The following is a 25,200-nucleotide window of genomic DNA, read 5'->3' as shown; positions in this document are numbered from 1 at the left end:
CCTGTACGTTGACAGTTGAAGCAAGTGACATTATATTTGGCAGGAGGACGACGTGGAGGAGCGCTGTCAAAATCCTCCATGTGTGGAGTGAAGGGGTAAGGAGCCTGTGGGCGGTAACCAAATTCAGGAGGGTCCGTGCAATCTGGGCGATAGTAACGTGAATCTGTCTAAGAGTTCTGACCTTTAGGAGCTCTTCTTTGAGAGGGACGTTGGATGAATTCGGATTTAATTTTGGGCGAAGTGTCTTAGTAACAGGTCTCACGGTTGCGGCCATTGCTCCAATAATAAGACACAGCACGTTTCATTTGAGGTTTAGAATTGTCAGACCAGTCCATGTTATTAGTTTTAATACTACACGGTCAGGCAAAACTTGCATTAATAGTGCATTAAATTGGGGAGACTGTGTGCCTGCATTGAAAGCAATGTCCCCGGAGTAAAGAGTGTACACGCCACAAAAGCGGTCAAAACATTCTGGACCATCTTCCTTAGAAGTGGGGGTACATTCAAGGAGCTTGGCGATGTCAACGGGTTTACGGAGAGCCCGTTTTAGTGCAGAGAACATTGTAGTACGCTGATTGTCCTCCGTTTGGTGTGCGGCGCTGAAGGCCGTCCACGTGTCCCCATGAAGTCCTAATTAATTTTTCCATCTTTCCCCTAATTCTGGGGGAAGGGATGAATAAATCAGTGAATATTGATCACGTGCGGTAGCACCGTACAAGGTCGCAGTTCTCCTCAAAAACTCAGTGAACCCCTCTGGGTCCTCTTTGCAGGAGGGACATTGGGCCATGATCAAACATAGCTCATGGGGTTTAAAAGCCTGCCACACCTCAATGAATGGGTCGTCATTATCACCAGCGTGGGGGTCAATAACACTCCTAATGGGATAATTTGCAGGGGGAGGTGGTGGCGGAAAGGTTTCCTCCTCATTAGGTTGGAGTGATAAATCAAGAAAAGCCTGATTAACAGAGGTGAAGGGTTGTTCCAAATTAACGGCTTGCATATGTGACTGAGTGCGTGTTGCTACGGGGGATGCGTTAGCAGGAGTTTCATTGGCAGTGGGACCATAAGGGGAAGTCTGGACTTGGGACGGTGGAATTGTAGGGTCAGGGTGTGCAGGATGAGGGTGGGGTCCAGGAGTTAAATCCTCTTCCTCTTCCGTATCGCCTGAATAGAGAAACATCGGCATGCCAGAGCAACTGGGAGGATCGTCCTTTCATTAAATTTGCTGGGCTAGCCCTCTCTGCCTATTGGTTGGAGATTTTTATTTTTGCCTTGTTGTTTATGCTTTCTATCCCAAAGTTTACATTCCAATTTTAAAGTCTCCCAATTCTTTGCTTTACCATCCACACAATCATCAATCCCTTTCTACGGGTGTTATCTCTCCAACTCATTAATAGTGATTGTTCGTGGCGCTTACTGGATTGCTTTTTCCACTCTGAGATTAAAAACTTCCACTTAAAACCGGTGTGTCTCTGCCAAATAATTTTCTCAGCAGAAATACAATTATCGTAGTTCCAAGTGCCCCCTACTGGCCAAACATCGTTACCCAATTTATTGTTCAGCGCTGCAGATAATCTTCGTAAATTACGTTCATGAGAAGGGTTTTCAGAGCACATGAAAAATAGAGTGGAATTGCCCCCGGTTTTGTCTAAACTCTGTCCCATAATGTCAATAAAATGTGCCCCTGGCATTCAAAAAAAATCCCTGGTACCAAATCAAATTGCAGGGTCGCTGACCCACATTTAAATCTGTAAAACAAGCAAGAGGTCCCTGACCTAAGGCTAACCACAATTGGGGTCCCTGACCCGGAGTACTCTACTAACAATTTAGTAAGTACAATTTAGATTCGAGCACGGTCCCCTTTTTAGTTATTTCCGTCAGGGATGAGGAGTCGAACCACTAATCCGAGAGAGAGAGAGACCAAGGTTAATCTTACCTTGTGCCGGCGTCTGTCCCTTTCCTCCGGGTCTGGCTCAATCACTTCTTCAGTCCTCCACGGAATTCACTCAGGTTATGGGTAACTGCTCGCTTGCGCCAAAATGTCAAAGTCAATATTTTCCCGCTTCTGTGGTAGAAAAATTCAACACACTCATTAAGACAGAATAACAAGCTTTATTTTCGAAAACAACTCCCTGCAGTAATGGCTGAAACTTGAAGTCAGAGAGCAGTCAACAAAACTGCTCAGTCTGTCACAAGTTCCGCGCTTTTCGCGGAGAATTAGATCAATATTTATACATTAACTTTATCAAGATTGTGTGACAACAGTATGGTCAAGTGTTTGATCGGAAATACAAACGGAAGCAAAGACCAGACCATGTTTGGTCATATCACTCATACCATTATTTAGTCCTCGGAGGGAACATTGAAAGGTCAGAATAGACTTGTTTCTTCCTGAACTTATCTTTGTTTTAAATTCCTACGGCCCTGGGTTATGACGAGTTAGTTTTATCAGGAGTTGCCGAGGTCCAGTGTTTTGGAATGGCTCGACCTTCGCTGATCTTTTCAGACTTCAAGTTATGCAGAGTTGGCGCCTACGGCCATACTAGTCTGAAAATGGTTAGGGCTGCATTCTTTACCTGGGCCTGGGGAGCTGGAATTAGTAGTTTCAGTCTTTCTTCTATAGTATCAAACCTTTTGACCAGTCTTCCCATTGACCAGTTTTCCCATCATGCCATTACTTAATTCGTACCATATCACAACGGGGGTACTGGCCACTGAGTACTCAGCGATCACGGTCTCGGATCATGCCCTGCACTGGGTGGACTCGCAGGTGAGCAAGCAGTGTGGCCAGTGCCCGCATTGGAGATTGGATGTCAGGCTGTTAGCGAGTGAAGAGATGTACGGGCGGGTGAGGACATGCATCCAGACCTATCTAGAAGTTAATGACACGGGCGAAGTCTCGGAAGCAATGGTCTGGGAGGCGCTGAAGGCGATGGTCAGAGGGGAGCTGATTTCGATACGGGCCCACTGGGAGAAGGTAGATAGAGCAGAGACGGATTGACTGATAGTGGAAATACTTCAGGTCAACAGAAGATATGCGGAGACCCCAGAGGCAGAGCTTTTAAGGGAACGATGGAGGCTACAGGCGGAGTTTGGCTTGCTAACTACAGGGCAGGCAGTGGAGCAGCTGAGGAAGGTGAGGGGGTGCAATATATGAGTATGGAGAGAATGCCAGCAGAATGCTTGCGCAGCAGCTCAGAAAGAGGGAGGCAGCCAGGGAGATTGGGAAAGTGAGGGACAGAGATGGGAACCTGGTCGGGGATTCAGAAGGGGTTTACAGGGCATTCAAGGAGTTTTATAGCAGGTTATATGAATCGGAACCCCCAGTTGGGCCGGAAGGGATGAGGCAATTCTTAGGGGGGCTAAGGTTCCCGAAGGTGGACAAAGGACTGGTAGAAGGGCTGGGGGCCCCGATCAGGATGGAAGAAATAGCCGAAAGGCTGAAGGCCATGCAGTCGGGTAAAGCCCCGGGTCCGGACGGGTACCCAGTGGAGTTTTAGAAAAAGTTCTCTGGGTGATGTGTTAAGTAAGTTGGTTCAACGTTGACTGCAACTGGATGCAGTGAAACTAGAAACAGGCTTCTGACACAGGAGATGGTCCAACACTGTTTTATTGAACTTCCTGATTGCTGTACATAGTCTGCTGTGAGTTGACACTCTATCAATCTAACTGATAACCTCCTACTGGCTTGACCAGACTAACTCTCTACCTCATGGTGATAATGCTCACTGGCTTGTGCACTCTTACTATCTCAGTAGCTGTGTCCTGTAGAGAGAGGGATAGTCTTAATGCCCTGTGTGCTTTATAGTGGTGGTGTCCTGTCTGGTGATTGGTTGTTATGTGTCGTGTGTGTTCATTGGTCATCCTGTGTGTCAATCACTGCCTGTCTGCATCTCATTATATACATGAGTGGATATTATGACACTGGGATGCTGATGAAGACATTTAATGAGGCAAGGGAGAGAGGGGTGCTTCCCCCGACGATGTCACAGACCACGGTCTCACTGATTTGGAAGTGGGAAAAGAATCCGGAGCTTTGCGGGTCCTACAGGCCGATCTCCTTACTAAATGTTGACGCCAAACTGTTGCCCAAAATCTTGTCTTCAAGGATAGAAGACATTCCGGACATGATTGGGGAGGACCAGACGGGATTTGTTAAGGGCAGGCAGTTGGCGGCCAATGTTAGAAGACTGTTGAATGTGATCATGATGCCCCAGAGGGTAGGGACATAGAGGTGGTGGTCACAATGGACACAGTGTAGGCCTTTGACCAGGTGGAATGGACCTATCTGTGGGAGGTGCTGGGTTTGGACAGGGCTTCATCGACTGGGTTAGGCTGCTGTATCAGGCGCCTGTGGTGAGTGTACGGACAAACAGGTTGACATCGGGCTATTTTAGGCTGCACCGGGGGATGAGGCAGGGATGCCCCCTCTGCCCACTGCTGTTTGCGCTGGCCATAGAGTCGCTGACAATTGTTCTGAGGGCCTCAAAGGGCTGGAAGTGGCTCGTTCGAGGCGGGGGGGGGGGGCGGGGGGGGGGGTGTTGGTGGAACACAGAGTCTCGCTATACGCAGATGATCTGCTCCGATATATTTCTGACCCACTGGAGGGGATGTGAGAGATTATGAGGATTCTGGGGGAATTTGGACGGTTTTCAGGTTATAAATTGAACATGGGGAAAAGTGAGATGTTCGCGATCCAGGCAAGGGGGCAGAAAGGCAACTGGGGAGCTGGCGTTTAGAGTGGTAAGGGGAAGCTATCGGTATTTAGACATCCAGGTGGCACGGGAATGGGAACGGTTTCATAAGCTAAATTTGATCCGACTGGTGGACCAAGTAAAGGAAGACTTCCGAAGGTGGGACATGATCCCGCTATCACTGGCTGGGAGGGTACAGACAGTGAAAATGACGGTCCTCCCGAGATTCCTGTTTGTTTTTCAGTGCCTCCCCATCTTTATTCCATGGGCCTTTTTTAAACGGGTAAACAAGCTGATCTCTGGCTTTGTATGGGCGGGCAAGATCCCGCGAGTAAAAAAGGTGATGCTGGAGCGTAGCCGGGGGAGGGCGGCTTGGCGCTGCCGAAATTTAGCAATTACTATTGGGTGGCAAATATAGCCATGATTAGGGAGTGAGTGGTGGGTGGGTGGGGGGAGGGAGAGGGGGAGGGGGGAGGGCGGGGGAGGAGGGGCAGTATGGGAGCGAGTAGAGGCGGCATCATGTAAGGGCACGAGTTGGTCCTGAGAGTCTGGGGGCAATGGAGGAAACATGTGGGAGCAGAGGGAGCATCGGTTTGGACTCCAATCTGCAAAAGTTATCGGTTTGCCCTGGGGAGACTGGATGGAAGGTTTCGGAGATGGCAAAGTGCAGGGATTGAGAGGATGGGAGATCTGTTCACAGAGGGGAGCTTTCCCAGCCTGAGGGAGTCGGAGGAGAAATTTGAATTGACAGAAGGGAATGAGTTTAGGTACCTGCAGGCGCGGGACTTCCTACTCAGGCAGGTCTCAACCTTCCCGCTCCTACCACCAAGGGGGATACAGGACAGGGTAGTTTCCAGAGTATGGGTGGGAGAGGGGAAGGTTTCGGACATCTATAAAGAACTCATGGGGTCAGAGGAAACGCAGACCGAGGAGCTGAAACACAAATGGGAAGAGGAGTTAGGAGGAGAGATAGAGGATGGTCTCTGGCCGAATGCATTGAGTAGAGTCAACGCGTTCACATCATGCGCCAGGCTCAGCCTGATACAATCTAAGGCCGTTCACTGGGCACTCATGACAGTATCCCAGATGAGCAGGTTCTTTGAGATAGAAGACAGGTGTGCAAGGTGTGCGGGAGGACCAGAAAACCATGTTCATATGTTTTGGGTATGCCCGAAGCTTAAGGGATTCTGGCAGAGGTTTGCGGATGTCATGTCCAAGGCGTTAAAAATAAGGTTGGCACCGAGTCCAGAGGTGGCGGTTTTCGGAGTGTCGGAAGATCGAGGCATCCAGGAAGAGAAAGAGGCAGAATGTCTGGCCTTTGCCTCCCTGGTAGCCCGGAGACGGATACTATTAGCTTGGAGGGACTCAAAGCCTCCGAAGTCAGAGACCTGGCTCACTGGGATGGCTAGCTTTCTCTGTCTGGAGAAAATCAAGTTCGCCATAAGAGGATCAATGTCAGGGTTCGTCCGAAGGTGGCAGCCATTTGTCAACTTCTTTAGAGAAAATTGATTGTCAGCAGAGAGGGGGGAGGGTTAGTTTATATTAGTGTGTAAGAAAGGTGGAACCTGTGAAGGAGGAAGACGGCCTTTTCACTATGTTTATATTTGTATGTACACTGTTTCTTCTGTTATTGTTACAAAATCACAAAAACCTCAAAAAAATGTTTAATAAGAAGAACAATGGGCAGCTATTTTAACAAGTATTTTAAAGATAAGTAGACTTTTAAAAAGTTTTTTGCTCTTTGATTTTTTTTTAATAAACATTTTATTGATGTATTTTTGATATAGAAACAGCAACAAAATAGACAAGATACATGAAACCATAAATATTGCGCAAAAACCGTTTTACCTTTCGTACAGGTCTCACCCTTATTACCCCCCTACTCTAATCTAAACTACCCCCCCCCCCCACAGTCTGCTGACGATTAATTTGCCACAAGGATGTAAACGACCGGTGGCCACCTAGGGCGAACCCTAACAGTGACCCTCTCAAGGCGAACTTAATTTTCTCCATACAGAGAAAGCTAGCCAGGTCCGATAGCCAGGTCTCCGACTTCGGGGGCTTTGAGTCCCTCCATGCCAATAGTATCCGTCTGCGGGCTACCAGGGAAGCAAAGGCCAGAACGTCTGCCTCTTTCTCCTGGATTCCCGGATCTTCCGACACCCCGAAAATCGCCACCTCTGGACCCAGCGCCACCCTTGTTTTTAAAACCTTGGACATGACGTCCGCAAACCCCTGCCAAAATCCCCGAAGCTTTGGACATGTCCAAAACATGTGGACATGGTTTGCCGGTCCTCCCGCACATTTTGTGCACCTGTCCTCCACCCCAAAGAATCTGTTCATCCGGGCTGCTGTCTTGTGAGCCCGGTGCACAACCTTAAATTGTATCAGGCTGAGCCTGGCACATGTTGCAGACGCGTTGACTCTACTCAACGCGTCTGCCCGTAAACCATCCTCTATCTCACCTCCCAGCTCCTCCTCCCACTTGCGCTTCAGCTCCTCGGTCTGCGTCTCCTCTGACCCGATAGCTCCTGATAGATGGCCAAAACGCTCCCCTTGCCTAGCCACCCTCTGGAAATTACCCTGTCCTGAATCCCCCTTGGCGGTAGGAGCGGGAAGGTTGCCACCTGTTTACGAAGGAAGTCCCGCACCTGCAAGTATCTGAATTAATTTCCCTTCGCCAGCCCAAACTTTTCCTCCAGCCCCCTCATACTCGGAAAGCTCCCCTCTATGAACACCACCCCCCCCCCCATCCACTCAATCCCCGCTCTCTGCCATACCCAGAACCCCCCATCCATACTTCCTGGGGATTTTTTGCTCGTTCTTTTAACGCGCATTACTATTGTTGTTGATTTTTTAAAAGTAATTTTTAATTACATTTTTTATGATTAAAGGCGATTATTGATAAGTGAACATAGGTTTAGTTATTTGTTTTAAATCTGTGAAACTATTTAAATCTTCACTATATTATTAGATAATTTTACATGTGGCTTGTTTAAAAATGTTCTTTTGTTTCAATTTAGATTATGGTTATAAGATTTTAAAAGCGCCCCAGAGCTTTTTGCTGTCACTGTCCTTGTCACATCTGTTTTTTTTATTAGTGTTTATAGAATCACTGCAGTGCATCAAGCCTGCACTGACATCATGGGTGGGGTTCTCCACCCCCACGCCGAAGTGGCCGCGCCGTTGTGAACGCCGTCGAGGTTCACGACGGCGCGGAACTGCCCCGGTCCTGACTGATCCAGGCCCTGACAATGGGCCAGTATCGGGGCCGCGTCATCTACCCGCGCCAGGCCTTGCCGCCCGCGTAAAAGCGGCGCCAAATAGATGATGCGGCTGGCGCCGCATAACGGACGTCATCCGCGCATGCGCGAGTTGGCCGGCGCCAACCCGCGCATGCGTGGTTGCTGTCCTGTCCAAATCCGCCCCGCAAGAAGATGGGGGACGGATCTTGCGGGGCCGCGGAAGGAAGGAGGTCCTCCTTCAGAGAGGACGGCCCGACGATCGGTGGGCACCGATCGCGGGCCACCCCACATTCAAGGTGAAGCCCGGTGCAGGATCCCCCCTCGCCCCCCCACAGGCCGCCCCCCCCAGCGTTCACGCACCGCTCACGACTGTAGCGACCAGGTGTGGACGGCGCTGGGGGGAACCCGCCGTTTTGGCCTGGCCGCTCGGCCCATCTGGACCTCAGAATCGCAGGGGTGCCGGAGAATCGCCATTTTGGGTGTCTCCGGCGATTCTCCGGCCTGTGGCCCGCGAAACTCAACTGGCCCGTTCCCGCTGCTCGGGAGAATCGCGGGAGGGCGTCGGACCGGCGTGCCCGGAAATTTTGGCGGCCCAGGCGATTCTCCCAACCGGCGTGGGAGTGGAGAATCGCGCCCGCTGAAAGAGCACATAACCCAGGCCCACACCCCCTCCTTATCCCCACCTAACCTTTAGACACTAACGAGCCTTCCGATGCCCTATCCCGCGGCACGTGTGCCAACGCACAAGTGGACCGTCTCCGAACCCTCCATGAGGACCTCTGCCACCCGGGGGTCACTCGGTTCTATCACTTCGGAAAGACCCGCAACGTGCCCTACTCCATCGAGGTCAGGACAGCCACCAGGAACTGCCAAATCTGCGCAGAGTGCAAGCCGCACTTCTACAGGCCAGATAAAGCGCACCTGAGAAAGGCTTCCCGTCCCTTTGAGCGCCTCAGTCTGGACTTCAAAGGCCCCCTCCCCTCCACCGACCACAACACATACTTCCTGAATGTGATTGACAAGTACTCCCGGTTCCCTTTCGCCATCCCCTGCCCCAACATGACCGCGGCCACGGTCATTAAAGCCCTCTGCACCATCTTTACACTGTTCGGTTGCCCCGCCTACATACATAGCGATAGGGGGTCCTCCTTCAGGAGTGACGAACTGCGTCAATTCCTGTTCAACAAAGGCATTGCCTCGAGCAGGACGACCAGTTACAACCCCCGGGGGAACGGTCAGGTAGAGAGGGAAAACGGAACGGTCTGGAAGACCGTCCTGCTGGCTCTACGGTCCAGATGTCCCCCAGTTTCCCGCTGGCAGGAAGTCCTCCCGGACGCCCTCCACTCCATCCGGTCGCTGCTTTGTACAACAACGAATCAAACACCTCATGAATGCTTCCTGGTCTTCCCTAGGAAGTCCTCCTCCGGAATGTCACTTCCGACCTGGCTGGTAGCCCCGGGACCCATCCTGCTCTGAAAACATGTGCGGACGCACAAATCGGACCCGTTGGTCGAGAGGGTTCATCTCCTCCACGCGAACCCTCAAAACGCCTATGTGGCGTCCCCCGACGGGCGACAGGACACGGTCTCCCTGTGGGACCTGGCGCGCGCCGGAGCTCCACACACCCCCTCCCTCCCACCGGCGCACCCCACAGCCGCCCCCTTCCCGGGTGGATCGGGCCTCCCACCAGTCGCGACTAGGGTTAGTGGAGCAGGAAGAGGCGTTGCTACGCTCCCAGAGACGACGGTGCCCGAGCCAGTGCCTGCATCACCACCGGGGCTGAGACGATCGGCGAGGATGACCAGCGCACCCATTCGACTCATCAAATCCGTATAACAAAGCAAGAAATGCCTCTGTAAATAATTCAGTTGCCCCGTAAAAGTGGCATTGTAAATAGTACTGTTAGTTTGATATCGGAGCATAGTCGCCATGTTAGCAGCATCCTAGGTACCGACTCTGTAAACCCCTACCACCATACGGCCCACTACCCCCGCCGGGTTCTTTTTTAACAAGGGGTGAATGTGGTGGTATGTATTAGGGGTATTACAGTACCCTGTGATGCCGAGAGGCTATTGGTGGATAGACTCTGGGTCCCGATTAGATCAGCCGCTACTGGCTCCACCCAGTAAGGCGGAGTATAATAGCCCGGGTTCTCCCAGCAGCCGCATTCTGTAACTGTGCTGCTGGGGAACAAGTCTGCATATTAAAGCCATCGTTTGACTCCTTCTCATCTCGTCTCATGAGTGATTGAACGTGCTACACATAGTTAGCATCCAAGTTTCATCAACAAATAAATCAACCAGAGAGGACAATTTCTCGAGGAGGAAAGCGTGAATTTCATACCTCAGTTTGTAAACTCTGAGTAGCTCCCCTGTTGAGTGATTATTACAGTAACTCATCAAGCGGATGAAGTCCACCGTTATTGGGATTGACTGCACACTGTTTTGATTGAATGCTTTAATGTCGTCTAAAAGGTCAGCAAAAAACTTGTAGCCACCCTTCAGTACACAGAGGGCGACAATGTGATGATTTCCCATGGTTTTCATTGTATCCCTTGCCAAACATTCAGTTCTGTCCATGATTAAACCATGAGGAATATACACTCTCTCCAGATCATATGACTAATGTTTAAGGATGCAAACCAAATCAAGGTCAGAGCCTTGTTCATCATCGATGATCACCACGCAGTCAGCGCAGCCATGCCGCGATCACACTTTGACCCCGGATTCAGGTCCCAACACTCTCAAGCCATATGCGCACTGATGAGCAGGCACGTATGCCCAGTGCGCCTACATTTTCTTAGCTGTCGCGGCCGCCATTTTTAAAGCCGCTGGCAGCCAGCATTGTGAAAAGAAGGCTGCTGCAGCTGTTGCATGTGAATCCCCGTGATCTGGAACGCTGCAATGGCTGGCTCCGTGACCCTCCCGACACCCGCCCGCTACCCACCCCGGGGGTCGTGGCCCCCACTTTGAAAATGCCTGATATAAGTGAATGTTAGAGTCAGGTGATGCCTCAGACTGACTGGAGGAAGCTGAAGAGAGAGGTTGCTTGTGCGTGATCTTACTGTTATTCATCTATTGTTTTGTATATAGTTTACCCGCAGTTTACCTACAACTGTACTTGTCATATAAATTAGGCCATCCTACAAGAACATTACAGGTGGGATGCAGATTTGAGGTTACTATCAGATCTTACTAAATAGTAGAGCATGCTCAAGGAGCTGAATGGCTTACTCCTGCCCTTAGTTCATAACTTTGTGTGAACATTAAAAACCTGGTCCAGGTAGATTGTATGCAAGCATTTTAAAAGAGTTCAGAGAAGATATAGCAAAGCTATTACTACACATATTTAATAATTCAGTAGAAAAAGAATGTAATGGCAATAATTAAGAAGAGGCGTGGAACATGAAATTATGGACCGGTCTGCTTAACATTGGTAGGATATATAATGGAATCCTTACCAATAGAGAGAATAGAAAATCACTAAGAAATGAAGTAATATAATGATTAATAGCATGAACTTCAAAAGGCATGGTGGCACAGTGGTTGGCAAGGCTGCCTCACAGCGCTAGGGACCCATAAGACCATAAGACGTAGGAGCAGAATTAGGCCATTCGGCCCATCGACTCTGCTCTGCCATTTAATCATGACTGATATTTTCTCATCCCCATTCTCCTGCCTTCTCCTCATAACCCCTGATCCCCTTATTAATAAAGAATGGACCCAGATTCAGTTCCAGCCTTGGATAACTGTGTGAAGATTGCACATTCTCTCTGTGCCTGTGTGGGTTTCCTCCGGGTGCTCCGGTTTCCTCCCACAGGACAAACATGTGCGCGTTAGGTCGATTAGCCATGCTAAAAGTGCTGCTTAGTGTCCAAAGATGTGTAGATTAGGTTAAGGTGTTATTGGGATCAGGTGGAGGAGTGTGCTTGGGTGGCGTACTCTTTTAGAGGGCCAGTGCAGGCTTGATGGGCCGAATGGCCTCCTTCTGCACTGCAGGGATTCTATGATTGAGAAATCTTCTGATTTTGTTTTTGAGGAGATGACAGAGAGTCTCAACAATGGTACTGCAGTGGTTAGAACTGTTCTGAATTTTGAAAAGGTTTTTGATAATGTGCTGAAAATACACTAATGAATAAGGTCAGAGAATGCAGACAGGAACAAGGGACAGACTGCATTACCAGTGCTAGCTGACTTCAACACAGAAAGCAGAGAGCATGAGTAAAAGCTAACGATTCACAGTGGCTGAGAGTGGGTAGTGGCGTTCCATGAGAATCAGTGCCATTCACGATTGACCTTAACGATTGGACTTTGGAATCGAAAACACGATTTGGCATTTTGTGGATCACACTATATTGCGCAAGGATAGCCAAAGCCGAGCAGTACTGCGACAAATTACAGGACAAAATTAATACATTTGCAGATTGGGCAAATAATTACCAAATTAAATTCAACGCAGGCGCGTATGATGTCGTACGTGTTGGGAGGAAGAATAGCGAGGTCACTTATTACCTAGAAGATGCACGTCTAAGTTGTGAAGAGAAGCAGAGGATCAATCAGTAGAAGTTGTCATGGTTTAACAAGCCCATAAAAATGCAAAACAAGTGCTTGGATTTATTTCTAGAAAGATAGAATTGAAAACTGGGGACGTTATGCCAAACATATATTGAACTATGGTTACACCATATTTAGAGCACCTTGTGAAATTTCAGCTTTTAAAAATCCATTCATGGGAAGCAGACTTCATTGCTAGACCATCGCTTATTGACCTTGAGAAGGTTGTGTTGAGCCACCTTTTGAACCTGTGCAGTCCATGTGGTGCAGATACACCCACAATGTTGTTCGGGGTGGAGTTCCAGGATTTTGACCCAGCGACAGTGAAAGAATGGCAATATATTTCCAAGTCAGGATTGTGTGTGGCTTGGACGGGAATTTGCAGGTGGTCGTGTTCCCATGCTTCTGCTGCATGTCTCATCATCCAGCTCAATAGTCTAATCCCACCTTCCCTCATATGCTTTGATCCCCTTCGCCCCAAATGCTATATCTAACTGCTTCTTGAAAACATATGATGTTTTTGATCTCAAATACTTCCTGTGATAATGAATTCAACAGGCTTACCTCACCTCTGTCTTTAATAGTTGACCATGTATCCTCAGACGGTGACCCCTGGTTCTGGACACCCTGCTCGAATCTTGAGTCATCAGCAAATTTGGAGATATTACATCTTGTTGCCTCATCTAAATAGTTAATATACATTGTGAATAGCTGGGGTCTTAGCACTGATCCCTGCGGTATCCCACTGGTCACTGCCTGCCAATTTGAAAAAGACCCATCAGTTCCTACTCTTTTTTTCCTGTCTGCCTCCCAGTTTTTGTTCATCTCAATTCACTACCCCTAATCCACTGTGCTTTAGTTATACACACTAATCTCTTATGTGGAACTTTGTCAAAAGTCTTCTGAAAGTCAAAATAAACTCCGGCCACTGGCTCCCCTTCATCAACTCTATTAGTTACATCCTCGAAGAATACCAGTAAATTTGTCAAGCATGATTTCGCCTCATATATCCATGATGACGTTGTTTGATCCTGTCACAGTTTTCTAAGTGCTCTGCTATAAAATCTTTGATTTTGAAATTTTCCCATTGCCAATGTCAGGTCTATAATTCCCTGTTTTCTCTCGAGCACTCTTTTTAAATTAGCTACCCTCCAATCAGTAGGATCTGTTCCAGAGTCGATAGAATCCTGGAAGATAATCACCAATGCATCCACTATTTCTAGAGCCACTTCCTTAAGTACTCTAGGATGTAGATTATCAGGCCCTGGGGCCTTCAATCCTACCAATGTCCCAAACAACATTTTTCTACTAATATTTATCTCCTTCAGTTCTTCATCTCACGAAACCCTACATTCCCCAACATTTCTGGCATATTACTTGTGTCCTCAGTTGTGAAGACAGATTATGTATTTAATTACTCAGCCATTTCTTTGCCCCCCCCCACTATTTTAAATTGCTGTTTCTGACCTATATTTGTCTACTCCAATCATTTTCCCTTCAAGTTCTTATGGAAACTTTTACAGTCAGTTTTTATGTTCCCTGCAAGCTTAATCTTGTACTCTCTTTTCGCATTCTTAATCAATCCCTTGCTCCTTCTTTGCTGAATTCTAAACTGCTCCCAATCCTCAGACCTATTGATTTTCTTGGCTAATTTGGAAGCTTCTTCCTTGCATCAAATACTATCTCTAATTTCCCTTGTAAACCATGGATTGGACACCTTTCCTGTTTTACCTTTGTGTCAGACAGCAATAAACAAGTATTGCAGTCCCCCCCCATGCGCTCCTTGAATGTTTGCCATTGCCTATCCAGTCATCCCTGAAAGTAACGTTTCCAAATCGATCATAGCCAACTCATGCCTCATATCATCATAATATCCTTTATTAAGATTCAGGACCCTAGTCTGTGAATCAACTGATTCACTCTCCACCTTGATTAAAAGTTCTATCATATTGTGGCCGCTGATCCTCAAGGGGCCTCACATAACTAGATTGCCAATGATTCTGTTGTCATTATGCATTCTCAGATTGCCTGTTTTCGAGTTGGTTCCTCAATGTATTGGTCCCATATGTACTCCAGAAATTCCTCATCTAGGGTATTGTGACTAATTTGATTTGCCCAATCTATATTCAGATTAAAATCACCCATAATTACAGATGTTCCTTTATTGCATGTGTCTCTCATTTCCTGTTTAATGCCATTCCCAACATCACCACTACAGTTTGGGGGTTACATACAATGTTTTTTGCCCCATGGTGCTTCTCAGCTTTACCCATACAGATTCTACATTGTCGGAGCTAATATCCTTCCTCACTATTGCGTTACTTTCCTCTTTAACCAACATTGCAACTCCATTTCCTTTTCCTTTTTGTCTGTCCTTCCTAAATACTGAATGCCCTAGATGTTCAGTTCCCATCCCTGGTAACCCTGCATGTCTCCATAATCCAGATATCATACCAGTTTACATCTATTTGCGTGATTAGTTCATCCGCTTTATTACGAATGCTCTGTACGTTAAGGCACAAAGCGTTTCAGCTTGTCCTTTTAACATTACTTGTTTTTGTCCTTGGTTCCTCCTCCTCTGGACTTCTTGCATAGGTTCCGATCCCCCGCCTTGTTAGTTTAAACCCTCCCCAGCCACACTAGCAAATACTCCCTATACGACATCAATCCCGGTCCTGACCAGGTGTTACCCGCCCAGGTTGCACTGGTCCCACCTCCCCCAGAACCGATCCCAATGTCCCAGGAATCTGATGGAGGTTGCATGTTTGGAAGGTGCTGTTGAAGGAGCCTTTGTGAGTAGCTGCAGTGAATCTTGTATGTGACACGCAATGCTACCAAAATGGGCGGAATTCTCCAGTAGTCGCGATTCACTCTTCCCGCCTACAGGTTTCGCAGCGGCTTGGGGTGGCTTCAATGGGAAATCGCATTGATAAGCAGTGGATAGATAGAATCCCACTGCCGGTGAAAGCCGCATGGCCGAGAAACACACGGCTGGGGAACTGGAGAATCCCGCTCAGTGTGTCAGTTGCGGGAAGAGTGAATACTGCAGGTGGCGGCGGATGGCGGTCAATCAAGCAGGCTGCTTTCTCCTGGATGGTGTTGAGCTTCTGGAGTGTTGTTGGATCTGTACACATCCAGGCAAGGAGTGTATTTTGTCACATTCCTGACTTGTGCCTTGTGAATGTTGGACAGGCCTACGTGACTCCGGAGTTGAGTTACTCATCACAGAATTCCCAGTTCCTGACCTGCTTGTGTAGCCGCAGTATTAATTTGGCTGGTACACTTCAGCTTCTGATCAATAATAACCCCCAGAATGTTGATAGTGTGAAATTCAGCAATGGTAATGACAAGGGGAGATGTCATTTAAAGTCAAGGGGAGATGGTAAGATTCTTAATTGTTAGAGATGCTCATTGCCTGGCACTTCAGTGGTGCAAATGTCACTTGCCACATAGCGGCCCAACCCTGAACATTGTCCAGTTCTGCTGCATATGGGCATGAACTGCTTCAGTATCTGAGGAGTGGCAAATGGTGCCAAACATGGTGCAATCATCAGCGAACATGTCCACTTCTGACTTTACGTTGGAGGGTAAGTCATTGATGAAGCAGCTGACAATGGTTGGGCCTAGATGACTACCCTGCTGAACTCCTGCAGCGATGTCCCATGGCTGAGATGATTGTTCTCCAACAACACAACCATATTACTTTGTGCAAAGTATTACGCCAAACAGTGGAGAGGTTTTACCCTGATTCCCACTGACTTCAATTTTATTGGGGATTCTTGCTGCTACACTTGGTGAAATGTAACCTTATATAAAGGGCTTTTATATTAATTGCATATTATAAAAAGTAAATTTTCATATTATAGAAAATAATTTAGAGGGATTGGACAGGTAATGGACGAGATTTACAAGGATATTCTAAAAATCTGAGTGGATATATCATGAAAAGATGGAATAGGCTGTGTCTCTTCTTTTGAAAAAGTAAGGCTGGTGGGTGGTCTAAGCAAGGATTTTAAAATGATGAAAAGTTTTCAGAGTGGATGCAAAGAGAATATTAACACTTGTGGGAAAGAGCTTAATAGGTCATCAATACAAAATAGTCGCCAAGAAAACCAACTGGGAATTCAGAAGAAGCTTCTTCAACAGGAAAATAGTGAGAATGTGAAATTCACAACCACTTGGGGAGGTTGATATGAATAGTATAGCATTCACGAGGAGGCTAGACACGCTTTTGGGAGGCAAGGGAATAGATGGTCATGCTGATAGATTTACATGAGGAAAGATGGGAGGAAGCTCAAATGGAGCAGAAACAAGGACATGGACTGGTTGGCCTAATGACCTCCCTCTGTGTCCTATATCCCATGGAATCATTTCTTATGAAATTAAAACCCAATAATCTTAATGTGATCCTAAAGATATGACAAATTCCTATTTGCAACAATTACATGTGCAATGCTTTAATAGTTTCTCCTTTTGTCATCATGTCAAACTTTTGTTGACAATATAAATTAATTGGAGTTTTTCTGTGCAGCACTTTTATTCCTTGGATGTTCATTAAAAAAGCTAACACAAAGATTTTTCAGAGTTGCACTTTTATTCCTACAGATGGAACTATCTTTATAAAACTATTGTTACAAAGAAAAACACATTCTGTGGTTTTCTTCTTTGGACCATGGCAAATTGTCATCTACTCCTCAGCAGCGGCCTAATCGGAAAAAAGAAAATGCAAATAGTTAAATCCGTACAAATGAAGAGACTGCTTCTGAATTATTTGTTATTTCTTAAACTCCATTATTTATTCAGTTTCAAAAATCAGTTATATCTCATGTACCTTAGCACTTATGTCACGGCTTTTACTTCTAAGTTTGTTGACTTGAGACTCTGCAATGTCAGCACGTTCCTCGGCTTCCTCCAGTTCATGCTGCACCTTCCTGAACTTGGACAGGTGAATATTGGCCTGTTCCTCCTAAAGGGGATACAGCAGAAGAAATTATCAAGTTATAGACTAAAATGTTGACCGTGGTCGAATGTGAACTGCTGCTAAGCTAGTCGAAATCTGAATTGTTCAGGTGGTTTTTGACTTTAGCTAAAAGTCACAATGGGTGGAATTTATTGCCATCCTCCATGACACATTTTGTGGTGGGAGGGTGTTTGGTGAGGTAGGTGGGGACACTGTCACATTCCTGCCTCTGCCCTGTAGCTTATGGGTGGCCTTCCCACCCCTCCGCCATTTCAGGACCTTAGGTGAGGAATTAATGCCCACTTAAAGACCTCATCCCGCCACCATTGGTATTCACCCAGCAGTGGGTGGGAGACTCGACATAAGACCATAAGACATAGGAGCGGAAGTAAGGCCATTCGGCCCATCGAGTCCACTCCACATGCAGCTAACTACTTGACATCATGCAGGGTGATACCAATATTGCCCTGAAGCTATGTCAATCCCTATTAGATTTTTGAATTATTTGAAAATGTTGTGGATATGCCGTGAATATAGTGTGTTTTAATTTTATTAAGGGATTTAAGGAACCATGTGCAAATCTTCTAAAACTGACAACTCCAATGTAAAATAATAGATTTACCAAGTCAACTGAAAATTTCGGTAGTAGTTGAGAGTTAAAGAGTAAAATTAATGGAAGAGCTGTTATTTGTGATTTGCATTCTGAATGCCAGATTCAAAAGTTCTGTGATGTGTCTTAAAGCACTTGAGTATAATTAAGTTATTGTAAGATGGTCAGCCAGTATTTATAATTCATTTTGGCAACCTTGGGACAAAAATTGGTCTACATCTGCTTTGAGTGTGAGGGGTGAAATTTGCACTTTGTCAGTGCCTGGTCCAGTCAAATCTGGAATGGTTAATTAGCATCGCTATTCCTGATGCCACTGGTACATGTGTGGCACTCGGGACACAACAATATGGTCCCCCTTCCCAATATGGGGTGTCACATGGGCTGTAATGGAGGTGGCTGGCAGCACAACCCAAGCCATTTTATACCTTCACTGCTACTGAGTCTAATTTTGACAAAGGCTTTGACAAAGGGTCATCTGGACTCGAAACGTTAGCTCTTTTCTTTCCATACAAATGCTGCCAGATCTGCTGAGACTTTCCAGTATTTTCTCTTTGGTTTCAGATTCCAGCATCCGCAGTAATTTGCTTTTATCTAATCTATGACTGACAATTCCAGAAAATGTTGACGTATGTGAGAATTTGAATAATAGCAACAGCCATTTTTGAACTTTTAGTTCTGTACTCTAAACCTAAATTATGAGTAAAAGCTTACAAAACGAAATATAGTTTCATTGAGCATGGTGGGATATATAAATTGGTGGGAGAAGGTTGTCTGAAAAACTAAATGACCGTTTCTGTTTGCACAAGTTGTTAAATATCCTGAATTTCCTTTAGTGTAGGTTTCATGAGTCTTTGATGTAGAAAAACATCTCAACTATTTAAAATTCAAATATTAGTTTCACAAAAATTTTCTGAAAGTATTTTGTAGAAAAAACACAACTATAGTCCTCAGTTACTTACAGTGTCCTCACATTGCCTCTTGTAAGCCTTAACTTTCATCTGCAGCTTGTCAACTAAGTCTTGCAGTCTAAGAACATTTTTCCTGTCTTCCTCGGACTGTAAATAATGAAGAAAAGGCAACAGTTATATTGATATTTGAAAATAACAATAATCACTGCTGGTTAGCACAATGGTGCATCATTCCAAATAATGAACTTGTAAATACCTGATAAGTCAGTTCCTTGACTCTTCTTTCATATTTGCGAACACCTTTGACAGTATCAGCACTTCGTTTCTGCTCAGCTTCCAGTTCATTTTCCAGCTCACGCACCTACATCAGTCATCAGATGGCATTAACTATTTTACATTTGTACAAATTTCATATTACCGTTTAAATTATCTTGGCACAAAAGGGACCGTTTTTTGCAATGTATTGGGTGTTAAAGAGTCTCTGATATGGCCCAATGGAGTCAGAAGTTGTAACGTCTGTTCAGCCTGTGTTTAGTGCAAGACGCAATACTGATAAAAGAGTTGAAGTGGGCCATGAGATAAGAGTCAACGCCCTGGAATTGTTTATCAGCTGATTGCCAGTTAGAATGTCTGTTACCATTCCTTAAAATGTCAACACTGCATCTTGGTGACTAGCACATTGATAGTGCATAGTTTTACTTCATAGTTTTATTCATATAGGGGCTAGTTGAATGCATAGAGCTAAAGAAGCAACATATTAAATGTGTCTTGACTGTGGGAACCCAGTCATTTTCTGATATACTGAATTAACCATTGTATTCCAGTGTATTCAGCAATAAAAACGTATTGTTCTGTCTAATCAACTAATCAATTCTTAAGGTTTCTGCCAAGCTATGAGACATAGCAGAATGTGAGAAAACATATCCAGTACTTTTCTTAAGAATGCACAGGCAGATGCTAAGCTAGTTTTATTAGGCACCAGTCAATCTTAAGTCATGTCCAATGTTTGATTAACACGTTATCCTCTAAGTAACTTACATTCATTTGAATGAACCAGGGGGTCTCAGCTGAGAATGAGAAGCCAATGAAAGTAAATGAGGGGTTAAATGAGAGATAAGAATTTGCTTAAAAGCAGGACCTCATGGTGGAGGTCTTTTGTTGCTGAATTCTTGAATCATCGATCTGTTAGCTGTGTATAGTGGTTTATTTTTGTGCCTATGCTCTTTGCCATCTGCTTGATTATTATTCAATAATCAGTTCTTATTCAAGGATATACCAGTGAGTAATTAACAATAAAGTCATATTTTTGACACCTCCCACCAACCTGGACTACCGATTCTTATTAGAAGTTTAAAATAAGAGTTCCAACACACATAAATGAACAATCTCTTCTAACAACATACAGCAAAATAGGAGTAAACAAGCTGTGGTGAGGATTTCAAATGCTGCATAAAACACAGATTCAATTTTCAATGTTCACTTCTTGCTTGAGATTTGACTTATGAAACACATTAACAGTATCAAAGAGTCACAGAAAAGTACGGTGCAGAAGAGGTCCTTCAGCCCACCTAGTCTGTACCAAGACATGCACAACACATGACCTGCTTGCCTAATCCCATTTGCCAGCACATGGCCCATAGCCTTGAATGTTATGACGTGCCAAGTGCTCGTCCAGGTACCTTTTAAAGGATGTGAGGCCACCCGCTCTCCCAGGCAGTGCATTCCAGACCATCACCACCCTCTGAGCAAAAAGATTTTTACTCAACATCACCCCAAACCTCCTGCCCCTCACCTTGAACTTGAGCCCCCTCGTAACTGACCCTTCAACTAAGGGGAACTTCTGTGTCCTATCCACACTATCCATGCCTCTCAGAATCTTGTACACCTCGATCAGGTCGCCCTTCAATCTTCTCTGCTCCAGCGAAAACAACCCAAGCCTATCCAACCTCTCTTCATAACTTAAATGTTGCATCCCACAAAATATCCTGGTGAATCCCCTCTGCAGCCCCTCCAGCATAATCACATCTTTCCTATAATGTGTTGATCAGAATTGCATACAGTACTCCAGCTGTGGCCCCACCAAAGTTGTATGTAACTCCAACATGACCTCCCTGCTTTTGTAATCTATGCCTCGATTGACAAAGGCAAGTGTCCCATATGCCTTTTTCACCACCCCATTAACCTGCCCTTCTGCATTCAGAGATCTATGGACAAACACACCAAGGTCTCTTTGTCCCTTGGAACTTCCCAGTTTCAGGCCATTCATTGAGTACCTCCTTGTCACATTACTCCTTCCAAAGTGTATCATCTCACACTTTTCAGGGTTAAATTCCATCTGCCATTTTTCTGCCCATTTGACCATCCCGTCTATATGTTCCGGTAACCTAAGACACTCAATCTCACTGTTAACCACCCGGCCACTCTTTGTGTCATCCGCAAACTTACCGATCCTACCTCCCACATAGTCATCTATGTCATTTATATAAATGACAAAGAATAGGGAATCCAGCACAGATCCCTGTCTATGTCACTGGACACTGGCTTCCAGTCATTAAAGCAGCCGCCAGTCATCACCCTTTATGTCCTACAGCTGAGCCAATTTTCTTTCCACCACATCAAGTTACCCTGTATCCCTTGTGCATTTGCCTTCTTTATGAGTCGCCCATGTGGGACCTTGTCAAAGGCTTTGCGAAATTCATGTAAACTACATCAACTGCACTACCTTCATCTACACACCAGATCACATGCTCAAAAAAAATCAATTAAATTTGTTCGGCATGGTCCCCCCCTGTGACAAAGCCATGCTGACTATTCCTTATCAAATCTTGTCTCTCCAAGTTCAGATAGATTCTCTCCTTCAAATTTTTCTCCAATAGTTTCCCTTCCACTGACATGAGGAACTGCACCGTAGTTCCCGGGCTTATCTCTGCAATCTTTCTCAAATAGTGGGGCCACATTAGCTGTTCTCCAGTCCTCTATGGGCAGCAGGGTAGCACAATGGTTAGCACTGTTGCTTCACAGCTCCAGGGTCACAGATTTGATTCCCGGCTTGGGTCACTGTCTGTGCGAAGTATGCACATTATCCCCGTGCTGCGTGGGTTTCCTCCTACAGTCCAAAGATGTGCAGGTTAGGTGGATTGGCCATGCTAAATTGCCCTTGGTGTCCAAAAAGGTTAGATGGGGTTACTGGGTTATGGATAGGGTCGAGGTGTGGGCTTGAGTACGGTGCTCTTTCAAAGGGCCGGTGCAGACTCGATGGGCTGAATGGCCTCCTTCTGCACTGTAAATTCTATGATCTCTGGCGCCTCTCCCAAAGGCAAGTGAGGAAGTAAATATTTGGGTCAGAGGCCCTGCAATCTCCTCCCTCAGAGATGATTGTCTTGGACAGTTCTACATTTATTCTGGAAATTTTAAGGATTTCACCTAGAGAGGTTTAGTGCTCTACTTAATTGAACACCTTATTTAAGAGTCACCAGGAGAAAGGGGGTGTTTGATCATGGGGTGCTTCCTGGAAGCCCACTTGCAATTTTCAGGACGAATAGTGGAAGGTGATGAGACAGGCAAAGCAGCAGAAGCTGCTCCAAGAGAGAGAGGGACAGCAGGGTGAGGTGGACTCTTTCATGTCCTATGGGTACAGTACATCATACTTCCTCTAGACCTCCTCACCTGGAATCGCCAGTGCTTTACTACAGAACCTTTGATCCCTCACGGTCAGCCCATGAGCTAGTCTGGAATCCGCCACTGTGCATCAGCCAGCCCACTCCACAGTTTCAGTGGAAGTAGACATGTAGTATTGACCAGCAGTGCTCCATGAAAATTGCTTCTGATCAAGATCCAAGTTCTAAACCTATGGTGCCGTCTCTAGGCAAGGTCAAATTATGGCAATCAAAAACGCATGTCTGTTTAATACAGCACCCACTTAGTGCCTGATTTCCACCTTTCACCAAATTGATCATTTTTATTTTTGCTGAGGCTTCAACATCATCATAAATCAAGCAACATACATAACACAATCGTGCCACTTACCCGACTCTCCAGTTTCTGGAGGTGTTTCTTTCCTCCTTTCATTGCGAGCTGCTCAGCTTCTTCCAGTCGGTGCTGCAGGTCTTTCACTGTCTGCTCAAGGTTCTTCTTCATTCGTTCAAGGTGAGCACTAGTATCCTGTTCCTTCTTCAGCTCTTCAGCCATCATGGCAGCCTTACAACCGTGAGATAATGGGGCAAATCATAATTCAAGCTCAAATTTGAAATACTACAAACAAAGAAATTGCGTGTGACAAATCCCCAATTGTGAAAATATGAACATATAATTAAGTTAACTTCTGGCTTACATCTGTGATAGCCTTCTTTGCTTTTTCTTCGGCATTCCTCGATTCCTGAATTGTTTCTTCCATTTCAGTTTGAAGATGATTCAGGTCAGCATCCAGCTTCTTTTTGGTGTTGATTAGACTTGTGTTCTACAAGAAAAGTCAACTTTTAAGAACATGCTCATAGGATTTGTGAACTGCAAAATTAGAAAAGCTGCTGCCTCGATATTAACCTCATAATGGGCAAAAGGCAGCCTGATTTAAAATCTATTGTTGCTCTTGAATTTCTCAGAAGTCAGAACCTCAGCATTGTGAAGGTGGCAGGAGATGCTGACTTCATTTGGCATTCCTTTATGGGCCAGAAGGAGCAGGAATGTTCCCCTTCCTTTTAAGAAAGATTTCAGCCTCCCAGGCCTATTTATCTGCCACTCCCAAGCCCACACGATCAAAGGCCTGATTGCCAAGATACCGCTTGCCCAGGTTACTGGCCTGTGCATCTTACGACTGCTGATTTCTTCTTCCGGATTATGGGCCTCTGAACCTTCCCAGATGCAGGCCTCTCCTCACCATTATTGGAGCTTCCTCCAAGACACCTGTTGCTGGTCCATGCTTTTACCGTCAGCCAAGATTATTCACTTGGCTGGCTGCTGACCACAAAACAGAGCTTTAAACTGTTTGTGAAGTCCAGTCATTCAGCTCAGTGAGGAATTCGAACTACAAACTTTCGGGGAGTCCTTTGGCTATTTTATGTCTTCACCTGCAACCTCTTACAGCCTCTTTGGAGATATAGCCTGAAAATCTGTTTCATCCAAGCTTACATTAACATCTGCACAAACCTGTGAGTGTAGCAGTTGTACTCTCTCAGTGACATCAACAAGCTCTTGTTCAGCAATTTTGCGAGATCTATCTGTCTGTTCCAGTGCTGCTCTCATTTCTTCAATCTCAGCCTGCTGCAAGCCACTTCTGCGCTCAACCATGGCCAATTGCTCCTTCAAATCTTCCTGGCTTCTGAGAGCATCATCCAGCTGTAACTGGGTATCCTATTTGGATGGGAGAAATATTTTGTCAGGAGATGTCATAATATTCATATGGCATCAGAATAAAGTGGAATTAGCTTTGTGAATGAAATCTAAGAGTTTAAAACTGATAACCAATTATAATTTCTATACTTTACCATCAAGTTAGGTCAAGAGAAAATGACATAATTGATTGATTATAGAATATTTAAAGACATTTTAAATATAATTCTAAATCAAAGATAAATGCTCTATTAAGCAGACCTTTAATTGACCCTGCAGGTTTCTGAGATGTTTCTGAGCTTCAGAAGCCTGACGGTTCGCATGTCCCAACTGAATCTCCATTTCATTCAGATCTCCTTCCATTTTCTTCTTGATTCTTAAAGCATCATTTCTGCTCCTGATTTCAGCTTCCAAGGAGCTCTGCAGAGTGTCTACAGCTCTCTGATGGTTCCTCTTCTGCTGGTCGATTTCCTCATCTTTCTCTGCAATTTTCCTGTCAACTTCAGATTTGATTTGATTCATTTCTAACTGAATACGGAGGATCTTGCTCTCTTCATGTTCCAGAGAAGCCTGCAAAAGGAATAAAGCGAGAAATTAAATATATGTTTATTGTGCTCATCTTTGGCTTCCAGCCTTTGATCTTTACAGTTTTTGAAACAATATCAACTTCACACCTTTGGAAGGTTCTCAATTTTACCCATTTATTGACCAATGTCTTTCAGCAACTGTGGTGTATAAAGTGCTGCAGTAGTTGATTTACTTTTTACTGTTGGGAGATCCCCTGGAATATTAAATTAATCCCAATGCTGGAACAGACTCATGGTAGTATTAGGCCTGGAGATAGTAATTCCATCTCCAAAAATTCCAGTGGGATTCCAGATGACAAGGAAATTCTAGACCGTCAT

At 45.6% G+C, this 25,200-nt stretch overlaps 1 protein-coding gene across 1 annotated transcript in view; it reads right to left on the bottom strand.

Moving 5' to 3' along the window:
- Positions 1-17,067: 17,067 nt before the first annotated feature.
- Positions 17,068-25,200, bottom strand: part of LOC140395392 (myosin-4-like) — a 30,433-nt gene continuing 22,300 nt past the window's right edge. The window contains exons 33-40 of the mRNA XM_072483100.1: positions 24,557-24,865; positions 24,113-24,316; positions 23,301-23,426; positions 22,997-23,167; positions 19,227-19,331; positions 19,022-19,117; positions 17,324-17,458; positions 17,068-17,197 (exon numbers count right to left, since the gene is read on the bottom strand). Of these exons, the coding sequence (XP_072339201.1) occupies positions 17,180-17,197; positions 17,324-17,458; positions 19,022-19,117; positions 19,227-19,331; positions 22,997-23,167; positions 23,301-23,426; positions 24,113-24,316; positions 24,557-24,865 (1,164 nt within the window). The 3' untranslated portion in view covers positions 17,068-17,179. The remainder of the gene's footprint in view (positions 17,198-17,323; positions 17,459-19,021; positions 19,118-19,226; positions 19,332-22,996; positions 23,168-23,300; positions 23,427-24,112; positions 24,317-24,556; positions 24,866-25,200) is intronic.

This window comes from Scyliorhinus torazame, chromosome 18 (assembly GCF_047496885.1).
Source record: "Scyliorhinus torazame isolate Kashiwa2021f chromosome 18, sScyTor2.1, whole genome shotgun sequence".
Lineage (NCBI taxonomy): Eukaryota > Metazoa > Chordata > Chondrichthyes > Carcharhiniformes > Scyliorhinidae > Scyliorhinus > Scyliorhinus torazame.
This window is presented reverse-complemented; position numbering and strand designations above follow the sequence as displayed.